The sequence below is a fragment of the Geotrypetes seraphini genome, chromosome 1, assembly GCF_902459505.1.
Source record: "Geotrypetes seraphini chromosome 1, aGeoSer1.1, whole genome shotgun sequence".
NCBI classification, from domain to species: Eukaryota; Metazoa; Chordata; class Amphibia; order Gymnophiona; family Dermophiidae; genus Geotrypetes; species Geotrypetes seraphini.
Genome location: NC_047084.1, coordinates 324,945,940 through 324,960,445, shown reverse-complemented (window position 1 = coordinate 324,960,445; position 14,506 = coordinate 324,945,940). Strand labels below are relative to the sequence as shown.

At 42.3% G+C, this 14,506-nt stretch overlaps 1 protein-coding gene across 3 annotated transcripts in view; it reads right to left on the bottom strand.

Annotated features, from left to right (window-relative positions):
- Positions 1-14,506, bottom strand: part of STPG2 (sperm tail PG-rich repeat containing 2) — a 538,570-nt gene that overhangs the window by 497,317 nt on the left and 26,747 nt on the right. For all 3 annotated transcript variants that reach the window (XR_004540512.1, XM_033957447.1, XM_033957456.1), the window contains exon 3: positions 4,900-5,061. Coding sequence is in view for 2 of the 3 variants with exons in the window: in XM_033957447.1 (XP_033813338.1) it covers positions 4,900-5,061 (162 nt within the window). In the remaining variant the exon portion in view is untranslated. The remainder of the gene's footprint in view (positions 1-4,899; positions 5,062-14,506) is intronic.

Genomic DNA, 14,506 nt, shown 5'->3' with positions numbered 1-14,506 from the left:
CTGGCTGGCCTGGAACTTCCTCCCCGACGTTAAAATAGACATTGGAAATGAAGTCTTGTGGACCCGGCGCTTGTACGTGCTAGGCCTGGCTCGGGGAAGCAGCAGGGAGAAATTGTGTTGGTGGCTTGGGGATGGGGGTAGGGAAAGAATCGGTGAAGTGGAGAAATCGGCAGGATGGCTTGGGGAGGCAGGGGGAGAGAGAAAGAAAGAGGGAGGGGCCAGGGGGAGTAATGATAGCCTCCTTCAAACTATCAGGGACAACAACTGGAGACAGTGATAAATTTAAAATGTGACATGAAAGGGGCCAGAATGCTACTACTAAAGATTTAACAATTTTCTCAATTTCGGCTACAGAAGTAGGTCTACATTGATCCCGCCTTTGAGGATCTCTCAACCGCACAGAGTTTCATCCAGAATCGTTTTTAGCCTTTGATCCACGAGTTTTTGTATCAGGACCTTCAGGAACCCCTGAGGAAGACAGTTTTCTAAAAACATGGACCGTGTTGGGTCCATAGTCCCCAACGATTTGGGTCCTAGGTATTTCTTTATGTGGATTATTAGACTGTACTTTTAATAAAGCCTGCATCTTGAACAGATAGACAAGGGCGACCCGGTCGACATTGTATATCTGGATTTTCAGAAGGCGTTTGACAAGGTTCCGCATGAACAACTACTTCGGAAAATTGCAAGCGATGGTATCGAGGGTGAAATACTCACGTAGTTTAAAAACTGGCTGGATCATAAGAAACAGAGAGTGGGGGGTAAATGGACAATACTCGGACTGGAAGAGCGTCACCAGTGGGGTGCTGCAGGGCTCGGTGCTTGGACCCGTACTCTTCAACATCTTTATAAATGATCTAGACATTGGTACGACGAGTGAGGTGATTAAATTTGCGGACGATACAAAGTTATTCAGAGTAGTGAAGACACAGGGGGATTGCGAAGATCTGCAACGTGACATAATCAGGTTTGAGGAATGGGCATCAACATGGCAGATGAGGTTCAACGTGGATAAGTGTAAAGTGATGCATGTAGGTAACAAAAATCTCATGCACGAATACAGGATGTCTGGGGCGGTACTTGGAGAGACCTCCCAGTTAAGAGACTTGGGAGTTATGATCAACAAGTCGATGAAGCTGGCCACGCAATGTGCGGCGTCGGCGTCAAAAAGGGTGAACAGAATGCTAGGAATGATAAAAAAGGGGATCACAAACAGATCGGAGAAGGTTATCATGCCGCTGTACCGGGCTATAGTGCACCCTCAACTGGTCACCGTACATGAAGAAAAACATGATGCTACTTGAAAGGGTCCAGAGAAGGGTGACTAAGATGGTTAAGGGGCTGGAGGAGTTGCTGTACAGTGAAAGATTAGAGAAACTGGGCCTTTTCTCCCTCGAACAGAGGAGATTGAGAGGGGACATGATCGAAACATTCAAGGTACTGAAGGGGATAGACTTAGTAGATAAGGACAGGTTGTTCACCCTCTCCAAGGTAGGGAGAATGAGAGGGCACTCTCTAAAACTGAAAGGGGATAGATTCCATACAAATGTAAGAAAGTTGTTCTTCACTCAGAGAGTGGTAGAAAACTTGAATGCTCTTCCGGAGTCTGTCTTAGGGGAAAACACCCTCCAGGGATTCAAGACAAAGTTAGACAAGTTCCTGCTGAACCAGAATGTATGCAGGTAGGGCTACTCTCAGTTAGAGCGCTGGTCTTTGACCAAGGGCCGTCGCGTGAGCAGACTGCTGGGCACGATGGACCACTGGTCTGACCCAGCAGCGGCAATTATTATATTCTTACCTGAAGCAGCAGAGGCAGTCTGGACATCTCCCTGCTTTCCCTCCACCCTCCCTCCCTAACCCAATGCTATGGCAATTTCTGACCAGCCCCCTGCAAGGCTTTTCCTCTATCTCATTGGAAATGACATGGCAGAGGAAAGGCCCTGCCAGGGCTGGCCAGAAGCTGCCTGTTTACCGGCGCTTCCTCTGCTTTACTGCTTCGGGAATGGAGGGAGGGAGATTTGTGGCTGCTGCTGATGCCTCTGGGGTGGGAGGAAGGGAAGGTTATTGGGTCAGGAGTACAACTTTGAATGTTGTCTTAGGAGCACGGGAAACAATTTTGTTTTAAGAACATAACAATAGCCTTACTAGGTCAGACCCATGCTCCATCAAGCCCAGTAGCCCGTTCTCACAGTGGCCAATCCAGGTCACTAGTACCTGGCCAAAACCCAAGGTGTAGCAATATTTCATGCTATCAATACAGGGCAAGCAGTGGCTTCCCCCAAGTCTTTCTCAATAACAGACTATGGACTTTTCCTCCAGGAACTTGCCCAAACCTTTCTTAAAACCAGCTACCCTATCCGTTCTTACCACATCCTCTGGCAATGCATTCCAGAGCTTAACTATTCTCTGAGTGAAAAATAATTTCCTCCTATTGATTTTAAGAGAATTTCTCTGTAACTTCATCAAGTGTCCCCCTAGTCTTTGTAATTTTTGACGGAGTGAAACATCGATCCACTTGTACCTGTTCTACTCCACTCAGGATTTTATAGACTTCAATCATATATCTCCCGTCAGCCATTTCTTTTCCAAACTGAAGAGCCATAACCGTTTTAGTCCTTCCTCATATGAGAGGAATTCCAATCCCTTAACCATCTTGGTCACTCTTCTTTGATCACTATAACTTTCTTGAGATAAGGAGACCAGAATTGAACGCAATACTGCAGAAGAGGTCGCACCATGGAACGTTTTCATAATTGTTATAGCGGCCGAAAAGAAAAACTTGTAAGCATGGTTTGATCATTTTTAATGGAAGCAATGTAATATAAAGTTAATTTAATGTAAACCAGTGACAAAATAGAATAGATTCAAAAGTATGCAGTCCCAGGGCCTTTCTTATTAGGTGGTTTCTTCTTCTTCCTCTGTTTGTTAGTATGGGCAAAAAGCTTCATATGCATGTGTGGATGTATTCCTGATGAAGCTCTGAATGGAGTGAAACAGGGACGATCCATTGAACGCAGAAACACATTGCTAAGCGGGAACAAGAGAATATTCCCAGCTGATTGGGGAGCCAAAGCTAAGTACAATATTTAATAGGAATAGCTTGACAGCCCCATAAATATTAATACCCTGGTAGTAGTTTTGAAAAAAAAGATTTAATAAATTGAATGGTAAAAAACAAAACGCACAATATAAATAATAAGTTCAAATAAAAGGGAAAGTATAAGGAACCAATGATAGCTTGCATTTGGCTGACATGACAAGACTCGATCTAAAATCATACAGCCGCAAGCACTTGAGGTAACCTTTTCCCTGTAATATATACATGGCCACATAGCTACTACAATAATGTTAAAGAAAATTATACAGAAGGAGACTAGACCACTTTATAGTGTCTATCTACAGGTTTAAGGGTGATAAGTCAAGGACATTATTATAGGAGGATCACATTGGTAAAACAGGCTAGACGCTAAAGACTAGGATCAATGTACACAGATATATTGCAATACAAACCAGTACATCACCTCTCTCGGACAACGCTTGGAAAAACTGACCATTGCACTAATGATATTATGGTGAGAATACTTACAAGAAATTTTAAGACAATCCAAGAACATAAGACCTTTGAAATTAAAATGAAATATTTTGACACCTACCAGACAGGACTTAACAATGATCTGGGCTTCCTTTCACAGTACAAAGAAATTTAAAATTGCTTTGTCACCTCTCTGTCTCCTACTTACTTACCCACCCCTCCCTCTTCCTGTGAAAATGAAATGTAGAGAATTACACAGGGAAAAAATATGTCCCCGTCCCCACGACCACCATCCCTGTCACCGCCCTGTCCCCATGACCACTGTCCCTGCCCCGCCCCATCCCTGAGACCACTGTCCCCGCCCCATCCCCGCGACTACTATCCCCGCAGCATCCATACAAGCCTCAGTACTGCAATATTTAGCTTATTCCTTCCTTATAAATCAAAGTTCTGACTGCTGAACTAGAGAAAGAGATGGCAGGGCTTTGTTTATAAATTTTTATCAACACAACTAATATACTACTTTATCCTGAAGCAAAAAATAAAATTAAATAAATAAATAGAAAATTTTTTTTTCTACCTTTGTTATCTGGTATCTGCTTTCCTCATCTTCTCATTTAATTCCTTCCATCCACTGTCTTCTCTCTGCGTCTTCCATTTGCTCTGTTACTGTGCCTCTCCCTTCACCCCCCCCCCCCAATTGGTCTGGCACCCATCTTCTTCCCTCCGCTCCTCCCATAGTCTGTCTTCTTCCCTTCCAGCATCTTCTCCCCACTCTCTGTTCCCCATTTCCCTTCAGCGTCTTCTCCCCACTCTGTCATCTCCATTTCCCTTCTCCTTCCGGTTGCATCAGAGGAGAAGCTTCTGCCCACAGACACACGTGACTGCAGGCAGGCTTGGCCAACCTGAGCAAGTTACTTTGGAAACTAACGCGCCGCGAAGATAAGGGGGAGGGAGAGAGATAGATTCGGCCGGTAGGTAGGAAGGAGGGTGACCATGCGCGTTCCCTCCCTTAACTGCAGGGACAAGGCCATTCACCGCTCCACGGGGCAGTGGATGGCCTTATCCCCATGCCCGCAGAGAGCACTTCCCCTCCCCCCCACCGTTTTGGCGGGTTACCCGTGGCTACCCATGGCTAACCGCGGGTAACAGCCACTGTGTCATTCTCTAATGAAATGCTTTCATGCTTTCCTTATATCTATTGATATTTGTCAACATTTGCTTATTTCTGATGTGAAGAAGGGTTACCTTCGAAAGCTCATCATAAAATGCATTGTTAGTTCAATAAAAAAAGGTATCATTTTAATTCCTTTGTTTGTTGTTTTATTTCTATATATTACCAAGAAAATAAAGCAAAAGCGCCATACCGACTTTATGAGATGTCCAGAAGTCAACTCACTACGACTCTTGACCTTCTTTGAAGTTCTTCCATTACACAGGTTATAAGTCCCAGGTCCAGGATTAGGAGAACACGCTTCAATAAAACGCTTTTCTTTATTCTGCAGGCTCAGTCCACCTTTCACACTATCCTGAAATTTGAGGCCATAACTCTTTTTATTACAAAGTAAATTACTATTACTTTGTATTATTACTGCACTATTTTGCTCTACCAGCTATAATTCTACAGTCTGTACCAAGGAAAAATGTACTATCATGTTGTGGTACTCTGGATAATAAGCAGAAAGAAAAATGCAAATTAAACACATACCTATAGCAAATCAGATATTCGTACAGAACAGAGAGGTTGATCACAGACAGATTAGGATTAACTATATTTAGCATCGGTTTGATTTATCAATATTTTCTGTGGACCTTTGGGAACCGTTGCTTATTTAAAAATTTTACCTTTTGTCTTCCTGATCTTTTGAACTTTAAACTCAACTATAATCTGCTACCAGTTGTACCAAGGGTTTTCCCCATTTTTAATCCTTTTGGTTTAGTCCAGTCATTCCATTAATAGCCTTCTGTATGAGAAAGCAAACTGATATCTCTTGGAGTCCAGGATATCAGCACCCAGTCAGCAGCTGGTATAGCAGCTGATGAGTAATATTAAGGTACCTTGCCCTCTCCAAAGGCTGTGAATGCCACTGTTGCAGCCCATGCAGCAGAATGATATACTTTAGAATCAATATTATAAAAAAATAAATGTATCAATTTAGGTAAAATTATTGGAGAAAGTTGCACATATGCCTGTCTAGTTGTAAATTATATAAATACCTTGCACCAATTATCAAAGGAAAAGCACAAGCATACTTTCTCTTTAAAAATCTGTCCATGGAATCGTATCCACAGATTTGCACCTGCTTTTTCTGCTGATACTTTTTCCATGCACATAGTTTTAAACCTGCTCAATGACATGCATTGTTGCCCATTCCAACCTAATCACCCCCAAAACACTATTGGAACTGTAGTGCATCATAATGAAAGAAAAAGAAAAAAAGGGTACTGCAGATCATCGAATGGATTTCTAGTGTTGTTTTGTTAAAAGTTGGTATTGTAGCAATATGCTGGTGTAATTTGTATCATACTGAATGAAGATGAGTTTTATATTTCTATGCTTTATAGGTGCACCGCTGAATACCTATGTCAACAGCGGTTAATCAAGAATAATAAATCCAATCCAAAATGCTCTTTTGCCTATCTCTCTGATCCAGACTTTATTAACCGTATTGAACTTTTTTCATCAGAATTTTTTTTTAGCACAACTCAGTAGATGATTATGATGATATAGGGCTCCTTTTACTAAGCTGCGTTAGGGCATTAACGTGCGGAATAGCGTGCGCTAAATTGCTGCGCTAAATTGCGCTAAATTGCTAAATCCCTTCCTAATGTTCCCTCCCTCCCCTCTCAGACCACTCTTTCTCCCTCTCGGGAAAATATTTTTGTAACTTTAAGCCCTCATGTTCACTCCATATGTGTCATAGTATGTTAATATTGTTTTGTGTGTCTAATTCCTTTAGTTAAAGTAGTACTAAGATACTGTTATTTTACCCCTTTAATGTTCAATAATATATAATTTAACAATGTTTGTTATACTTTGTTAATCGCTTAGTTTGTAATAAGCGATACATCAAATAAAATTAAACTTGAAACTTGAAACTTAGATGCTAACGTCAGCTTTGAGCTGGCATTAGTTCTAGCCGTGTAGCGCGGGTTTAGCGCGCGCTACAATACTGCGTGCACTAAAAATGTTAACGCAGCTTGGTAAAAGGAGCCCATAGTTCTTTTCTGGGGAATCTATAAAACCACCTTGCGTGGTGATGAGATTCTTAGCTATTCTTCTTGAGTGTGGTTGTAAAACTACAAAAGGCGGTATACAATTCCCAATCTTGTTCCCATTTTGCTGGCATTGTAATCAAAATGATTTAGCACTTTAGCACATAAGATCTTTGAATAATCATGGATTAATACTTTCTGGCAAAAGATATGGTCAACTATCCCACAAATGCTGAACATCAAAAATTAAATTTTACTATCCATCATCATCTTTCGTTCAGCACATCTTTCTTTGCAATTAGATGATACACAACAATCTTTGACATATTAATAGCACTTGCAATACAAATGATTCTGGTTGTTGGAAGACTGCCACAAATCTGAATATCTTTTGGTGGCATACAATTTGTCTCATCTATAAATATGAAGTTAACCCTTTCAGGACCATAAGGATCGTAGGCCAATTTTTGTGGTTTTGACGACATTTTTATGGTAAAAAGGGCTTGCAGATGCCAAAAAATTGATTTTTTTTGTGAAATATCATTATTTTTATTTAAAAAAATCACACTTCTGGCTTATGGACAGTGTGGCAAGTGAATCTTCTCGTCGATCTAGCAACGACGCTAATGAATGAATGTCGGAACCAGTTTGTTTACATAAAGGCAGTATCATATGGAATCCGTACATATCAAATTTAGAACTGTAGACTATCCCAATCAAAATTTATAGGATTTTAAAGTTATGGGACAAATATGTCCCTTGGTCCTGAAAGGGTTAAGGCTGTAGATAAAAAACCAATAGATACCATAAAATTTGTAAGATTTGGAAACCTCTTGAAACGTAACCCTCTCCTCCCCCCCCCCCCTATTCTCAATCCACTAAACTCAATGTGCTATTCTCTTCCTTTATTAAACTTTTGTAAACCGTGCCGAGCTCTATTTTCATGGAGAGGATGCGGTATATAAACTTAAGGTTTAGTTTAGTTTAGTTTAACTTATCTTTCACACATTTAATACACTATCTCATCAATGAGTATTATGATTGTGTTTCTTCTGTTAATTATAAACTGATAATAATTGTAGTATTTCTTCCCTTCTGACAGACAATATAACTATGGGCTCCTTTTACGAAGGTATGCTAGGGCCTTAATGCGCGGAATAGCACGCGCTAAATTGCCCCACGCGCTAGCCACTACCGCCTCCTTTTGAGCAGGTGGTAGATTTTCAGCTAGCGCGCATTAATCTGGTACGTGCACTAAAAACGCTAGCGCACCTTCGTAAAAGGAGCACTATGTTTTCTTTGTATGCTATATTTTATATAGTTTTCAGCTATATTTTGCATGGTACAAATTTTATAAGAAAATGTTTGAACTGAAAAAAAAAAAAGAGGACTTTACTGGTTGTTCCCTACTTGTGATATCTATGGGGGAGAGTTCCTGACTTAGCCTGAAGGTATAAAGACAGAGATTCTAAAGGGAGGAAGGGGGGTAGGGAAACCAGCCAATTGTCCAGAGAATTAAAAGGATTTGAATCTGCCTGGACGAATAGAGACTGATTCAAAAAGGACTATGCAGAGAAAAGCAAAACTGTTTGTTGGATTTTTCTTTTTTGTGTTGGTTTTTTGCACTGAACCATGCCGATAGTGCTAAGAAGTGGTGGTTAGGATGAAGTACAGACCCTTCATTCTGAGTTAGCAATGTTGGAAACTGTTGCAGTTTCCATGGTTTCTTGATCGAGAGCTCTAGGAGGAGTAGAAACCAAATCTGATGTGGCCAAAGAGGTACTATAAAGATCATGGTGCCCTGACCTTGGCAAAGTTTGGGTAGCGTTTTCCATATAAGAGGGATTGGAGGAAATGCATAGAGGAATTTGTGGTCCCTCCCCCCTCATAAAAGCAGAAAGGTGTCCAATGCAATGCAATTGGAGGAAACGAGTCTGGAACAGAATTATGGAAGTTTACTGTTCTGAGGGAAAGCAAAGAGGTCTATGTCCAGCATTCCCCCATTGAGAGAAAATTAAATCAGACGCATGACTATTGTGCTGAGAAACCATTCAAGAAGCTGAAGAAGCCTGCTCAACTTGTCTGTCAACACATTCTAATTCCCCTCTAAGTAAACTACCCTGAGAAGTATCCCACAAAGAGTAGCCCAGTTCCAAATCTCGACTGCTTCCAGATAAAGGGAATAAGAACCCGAGCCTTCTTGTTTGTTCAAATAGAACATAGTGACCTGGTCGTCCAAATAACAGAGAAAGTCCACTCTGCACAAGTCCCAGGAAATCTAAAGAAGGAGCATTCTGCTCCTTCTTTGGATGACCTGGTTGTCCATACAGATAAGTACTACCTGTTGAAGGAGGTGGTCCTGGAATGTTTTGAAAGCATACCCTATCATTCATAGCTCTAAAAGATTGATATGGAGGGTCTGATTGTGATGATTCCAGACTCCCTGAGTGTAGAGACCATTTAGATGAGCTCCCCAGCCTAGGACCAAAGCATCTGTGGTTAGAAGTTTTTGGTGGGAAAGGGGCTGGAAAGGGAGACCCTAGGTAATATTTTGTACTACCATTCACTATTGGAGAGTGCTGTAGATCTGGGATGACTTGAGTTGGAACAGAGAGGGATCATGTGGCTTAGTACCATTGTGTTGATAATGCCCACTGTTAAATTCTGAATTAAAAGGCACGTGAATGGGGTCACATGAACCATTGATGCCATGTGACCGAGCAGGCGCAACATCTAGTATGAAGTGCACTTGAGGGTAGATATTGTTGACCCTCTGCTCTAGTAGAAAAGCCCGATCATGAATGATATTCAAGAGTGTTCCTATGAACTCCAAAGTTTGAGACAGCTGTAGATGTAACTTTTGGCAGTCAACCCTAGTAAACCCTAGAAGCTCAAGGAAACAAATTGTTGAGGTTATGGCATGCTGAGCTGTTTGCGATGATTAAGCTTTAATCAACCATTCATCTAAGTTGCTGCAACTACTACTAGGCATTTCATGAAGGCATAAGGAACAAAGACCAGTCCAAAGTGCAAGACCTTGTACTGGAAGTGTCAGGGACCTATGCGAAAGTGAAGATGCTCCCTGTGAGCTGCTAGGATGGACATGCGAGTGTAGGTTTCTTTGACATCTGACATCTAGAGACCAAAGCCAATCTCCTTTTTCTAGCAGAGGTAGAAGAGTTCCCATAGAGACCATGTGAAACTTCTTCAGCAAAAGTTTGTTTAGGCCTCGGAAGTCTAAAATGAGTCAAAGGCCTCTGGTTCTTTTTTGGTATCAGGAAATTCTTGGAGTAGAACCCCCAACCCCGTTCCTGTGTTTTAGCTGAAAAAGGGCCGAGAGTTCCTGATGAAGGAGAGTCTTCTAGAGAGAGTTCAAAAGAGACTCTTTTGGTGGGTGGTTTAGAGGCTTTTTTTAATCAAACGTAGAGCATTGCCACGAGTAACAACTTGAAGCGCTTAGTGAGCTGTTGTGATAAGAGTCCAGCATTGATGAAAATAGAGCAATCTGCCTCTGATAGGGAGAGTGGGAGTTAGAATGAGGGGAACATTAGCAATGCTCGCTTAAAAAAAGTCACAAGGACGACTGCTCTTTGGACTGAGGATATGGTTGAGATTTTTGTGTCTTTTGTTGTTTTGCACAGGAATGCTGACCAGAAGGCCTAGAGCAGTGGTTCCCAACCCTGTCCTGGAGGAACACCAGGCCAATTGGGTTTTCAGGCTAGCCCTAATGAATATGCATGAAGCAAATTTGCATGCCTATCACTTCCATCATATGCAAATCTCTCTCATGCATATTCATTAGGGCTAGCCTGAAAACCCGATTGGCCTGGTGGTCCTCCAGGACAGGGTTGGGAATCACTGGCCTAGAGGATGATGAAGATGGCTGACTATAAAGATGTTTCAAGTTGTAGTAGTGTGAACATCTAAATGGAGCAGAGTTATCTTTTAGAAGAAGAAGATGACTGAGAGGTTTGAGGCTTAGACAAAGTTGACATGTTTTTTGTAAAATTTTATCAGTCACTTCTTCAATTTTGTCTCCAAACGGATCATCACCCTTGCAAGCAACATCTAAAAGGCGCTCCTGGACTGAAATTTCCAGATCAGAGATTCTGAGCTAAGCTAAAAGGTGCATAGCAATTATCATAGCTGATATGTTAGAAGAAACATTGTATGCAGAAAATATGCCTCTAACTAGGGACTTTTTCAAAGTGAACAAGTTCTTGGATAACTGTTGGAATTGTTTAAGCTTGTCCTGAGAGAGGAATTCCTCATATTCTGAGAGTTAAGTAAGAATTTTAAATGAATGGAAGAATAGAACTGGTAGTCCATAATTCTATTTATGAGCATGAATGATTTAAAATTGCATTTACCAAAAGTCTAGTCTTCTGGCTTCCCTTCCTGTAGAAGCAGAAGCATAAGATCTTGAATTGCGTGAACATTTTAGAGCAGATTCCATAATTAGAGAGTGACACTTTTGTATTCTGTACATTGGATCAATATTTTCAGGAGCTACCTGGACTGAGAGAGAGATCTCCCAGTTCTTATATAGGGTATCTTTCATGACCCTATATAAAGGCATATTGGTGATTCATAGTCCAGAAGCTCAAAAAGCTCAGAGCAAGGTTCTTCCTCCATCTCCATTTTAATGTGAAGAACTTGACCCATTTGCCTTATATAGACAGTACAGGATATGCTTTCTGGTGGAGACATACATCTTTGAGGTGGGGAAGGATTAGAAGGTATGCCATAGGATTCTTCTGCTGACAAATTTGGCAGATTCTTATCAGAGTGGTTTGAGATACGAGTCAGACTTTTCAAAACACTCTCTTCTAGGCAAATCTGGGCGTGTGTGTCAAGAGGAGTGTCATAGAGCATCAAGGTAGGGGCCGATACTCTAACCCAGATGATGACTCCTCTGCCAATAACACATGCAGTGAATGGGTCCATGTTGACCCCGATGTTCAACATCAAGCAGGGTGCATGACTTCATCCTCAATTGACACTCTGATGTAGCCTTGAGCTGGGATGAAGTAGGCATGGATGCCTTTAAAGCCTGTGTAAACTGCATCCGTAGTAGCTCCCAAAGCCCAGAGGGAATGAAAAACATGAAAAAGAATCTGCAAAAATTAGAAGAATGGTCTAACATCTGGCAACTAAAATTCAATACAAAGAAGTACAGAGTGATGCAGTTGAGGAATAGAAATCCTAGCGAGCTCTATATGCTGGTAGGTGAGAGGCTGTTATGCACGGATGGGTAGAGGGACCTTGGGGTGATAGTGTCTGAGGATCAGAAGGAGACAAAACAGTGTGATAAAGCAGTGGCTGTAGCCAGAAGGATGCTAGGCTGTATAGAAAGAGGAGTAACCAGCAGAAGAAGGCCCTGTACAGGTCATTGGTGAGACCACACTTGGAATATTGTGTTCAGTTTTGGAGGTCATATCTGACTTAGGATATAAAAAGACCTGAAGTGGTCCAGACTATGACAATGAAAACGGTAGGGGGTTTGTGCCATAAGAAGTACAAGAAGAGACTGGAAGACCTGAATATGTATACTCTGGAGGAAAGGAGGGACAGGGGAGATATTATACAGACGTTTAAATACTTGAAAAGTAATAGTATACAACCAAATCTTTTCCAAAGAAGGGAAAATGGTAAAGCTAGAGGGCATGCATTGAGGCTGCGGGGAGGTAGACTTAGGAGTAATGCTTAGGAAATTCTTTTTCATAGAGAGGGAGATGGATGCCTAGAATGTCTTCCTGAGGGAGGTAGTGGAAAGGAAAATGGTGACGAAATAAAAAAAAAAAAACATGGGATAAATACAGAGGCTCTCTAATTAGAAAATGAATGGTATAAATTAAAGAACTAAGGCTTGTTACTGGACAGGCTTGCACAAACTGTGTTCAATATATGGCAATTCGGTGTAGGATAGGGTAGGGAGGGCATCAATGGGGACTCCAGTAACTTGGAACATATCCTGCAAATGATGAGATGGTTGGATAGGCTGGAGTGATCTTCGATGACAACTTATGTACCTGGAACCTAAGGACAGAAATATCAAAGAAAAAATTCAATTTAATTTAATCATGAATTTATAATGTGTATAACTAATGGGCAGACTAGATGGACTTTCAGGTCTTTATCTGCTGTCATTTACTATGTTACTATGTTTGAGCATAACCAGGATCTCCTCCTGCAGTCAGCACCTGCACCGAAAGAGACATTGGATTGGAAGCCGACTGTGATGAATGTAGTCTAGGTGTGTGAGACCTTGATGTCGAGAAATGCCTGGGAGGAGACAATCTGCAGGGATGGAGAACAATGTACAGTCTGTCAATGTTTACTATGCATCGAGGTGGTGGATGCCTGGGATGATGCTATACCACGCTTAGAAGGGGATGAATGTTTACCCTTCTAAGCTGTCTTACGTGCTACTTCCCCTGATGGGTGAGCATGGAGGAAGATGACATTGAGTCCTGTCTTTGGAGAGAGCCCGATGTTCAATGCTCTCTATGCAGTGTTGGTGAACTTGATGTTGATACAGAAACTCAATGTCAATCCAAAAACTCTTTCACATTGAAGTTCTCAGGCTTTAAGGCCCTGATTCTACAAAGTGCGTCCCAATTTTAGGCAGCTGTAGGCGTCCTACAGCTGTCTAATCAGCCGATCGGGATGCAGTGTCAGGAGATATAATGGGTATAATATCAGAATGGCAGCAGATGCAATCGAGGTCCACCACAGCAGGATGAGAGGACTCCTGAACAGGAAGCTTTGTCACCGGTGTAACAGGTCGAGACGACTCTGCTGCGCCTGCCGGCCGCAACAAACACACTGGGCCTGTGGAATAAGCTTTTCAGAGAAGCCAAATAAATTCAGGCAAAAAGTCATACCCTGTCCATGGCAGGGAGCTGTTGAGACATTTGCGCTCCACCACAAGAGCCCCCCAGACTCGGAACACCGGCATTTTGCACCAGAAGCTAGTAGAACTGCTGGATGATATTCTCCACCGAATTCATGGACCCAGATTGGCTCCTCAATCCATGAGACTGCGGAGGAGGCCAAATCCGAAATTCCTGCCCCCTCCTCCTGTATACACGGTTGAGGATCAGGCGCCAATCGGACACAATCACTCTACAAATTCAGTAGATTAGAGGCTGGGGAGTCCATCCTAAATGATTTTTTATCAAGTTGAGGGGTTTTGAGGCAGAAAAAGAAGTTAGAAAAAAAGATCGATTTTAAAATCCAAGATGGCCACCGTCACAAATTTGCACCAAAAAGGCAAAAATAAACAAAATCGAAAATAAAAAATAGTGATTTGGGGTCTGGGAAGGCGCCTCTGGGAGCCTAGGGAGGCCCGCAAGACGCCTAAGCTCGCCTAAGGGCCTTAGGTGAACCTAGGCAGCCCAACGCGTCTCCCTAGTAGAGGAAGAGCCGCTTACAATGTAGGCTAACAAAATGCTGGTCTACATTGTAAGTAGATTCTGTATAGGACACCCGGGAGAGGTGTCCTACTCAGAATCGGGCCTACACTAAACCCCGATTCTGTAACCGGCGTCCATGTTACAGACGCTGGTTAGAGAATCGGGTTAGATTAGACACGGCCCGCTATACTTAATGCGGCAAGGGATCTCTCTGCAGCTATAAGTATAGCGGGCAGCAGCCGCCTGTCCGATTGCTGGCAGGAGGGTTCCCAAACCCTCCTGCCGGAAGATGCCCCCCCCCCGACACTACCGATCGCTGGCAGGAGGGTGCCCAAACCCT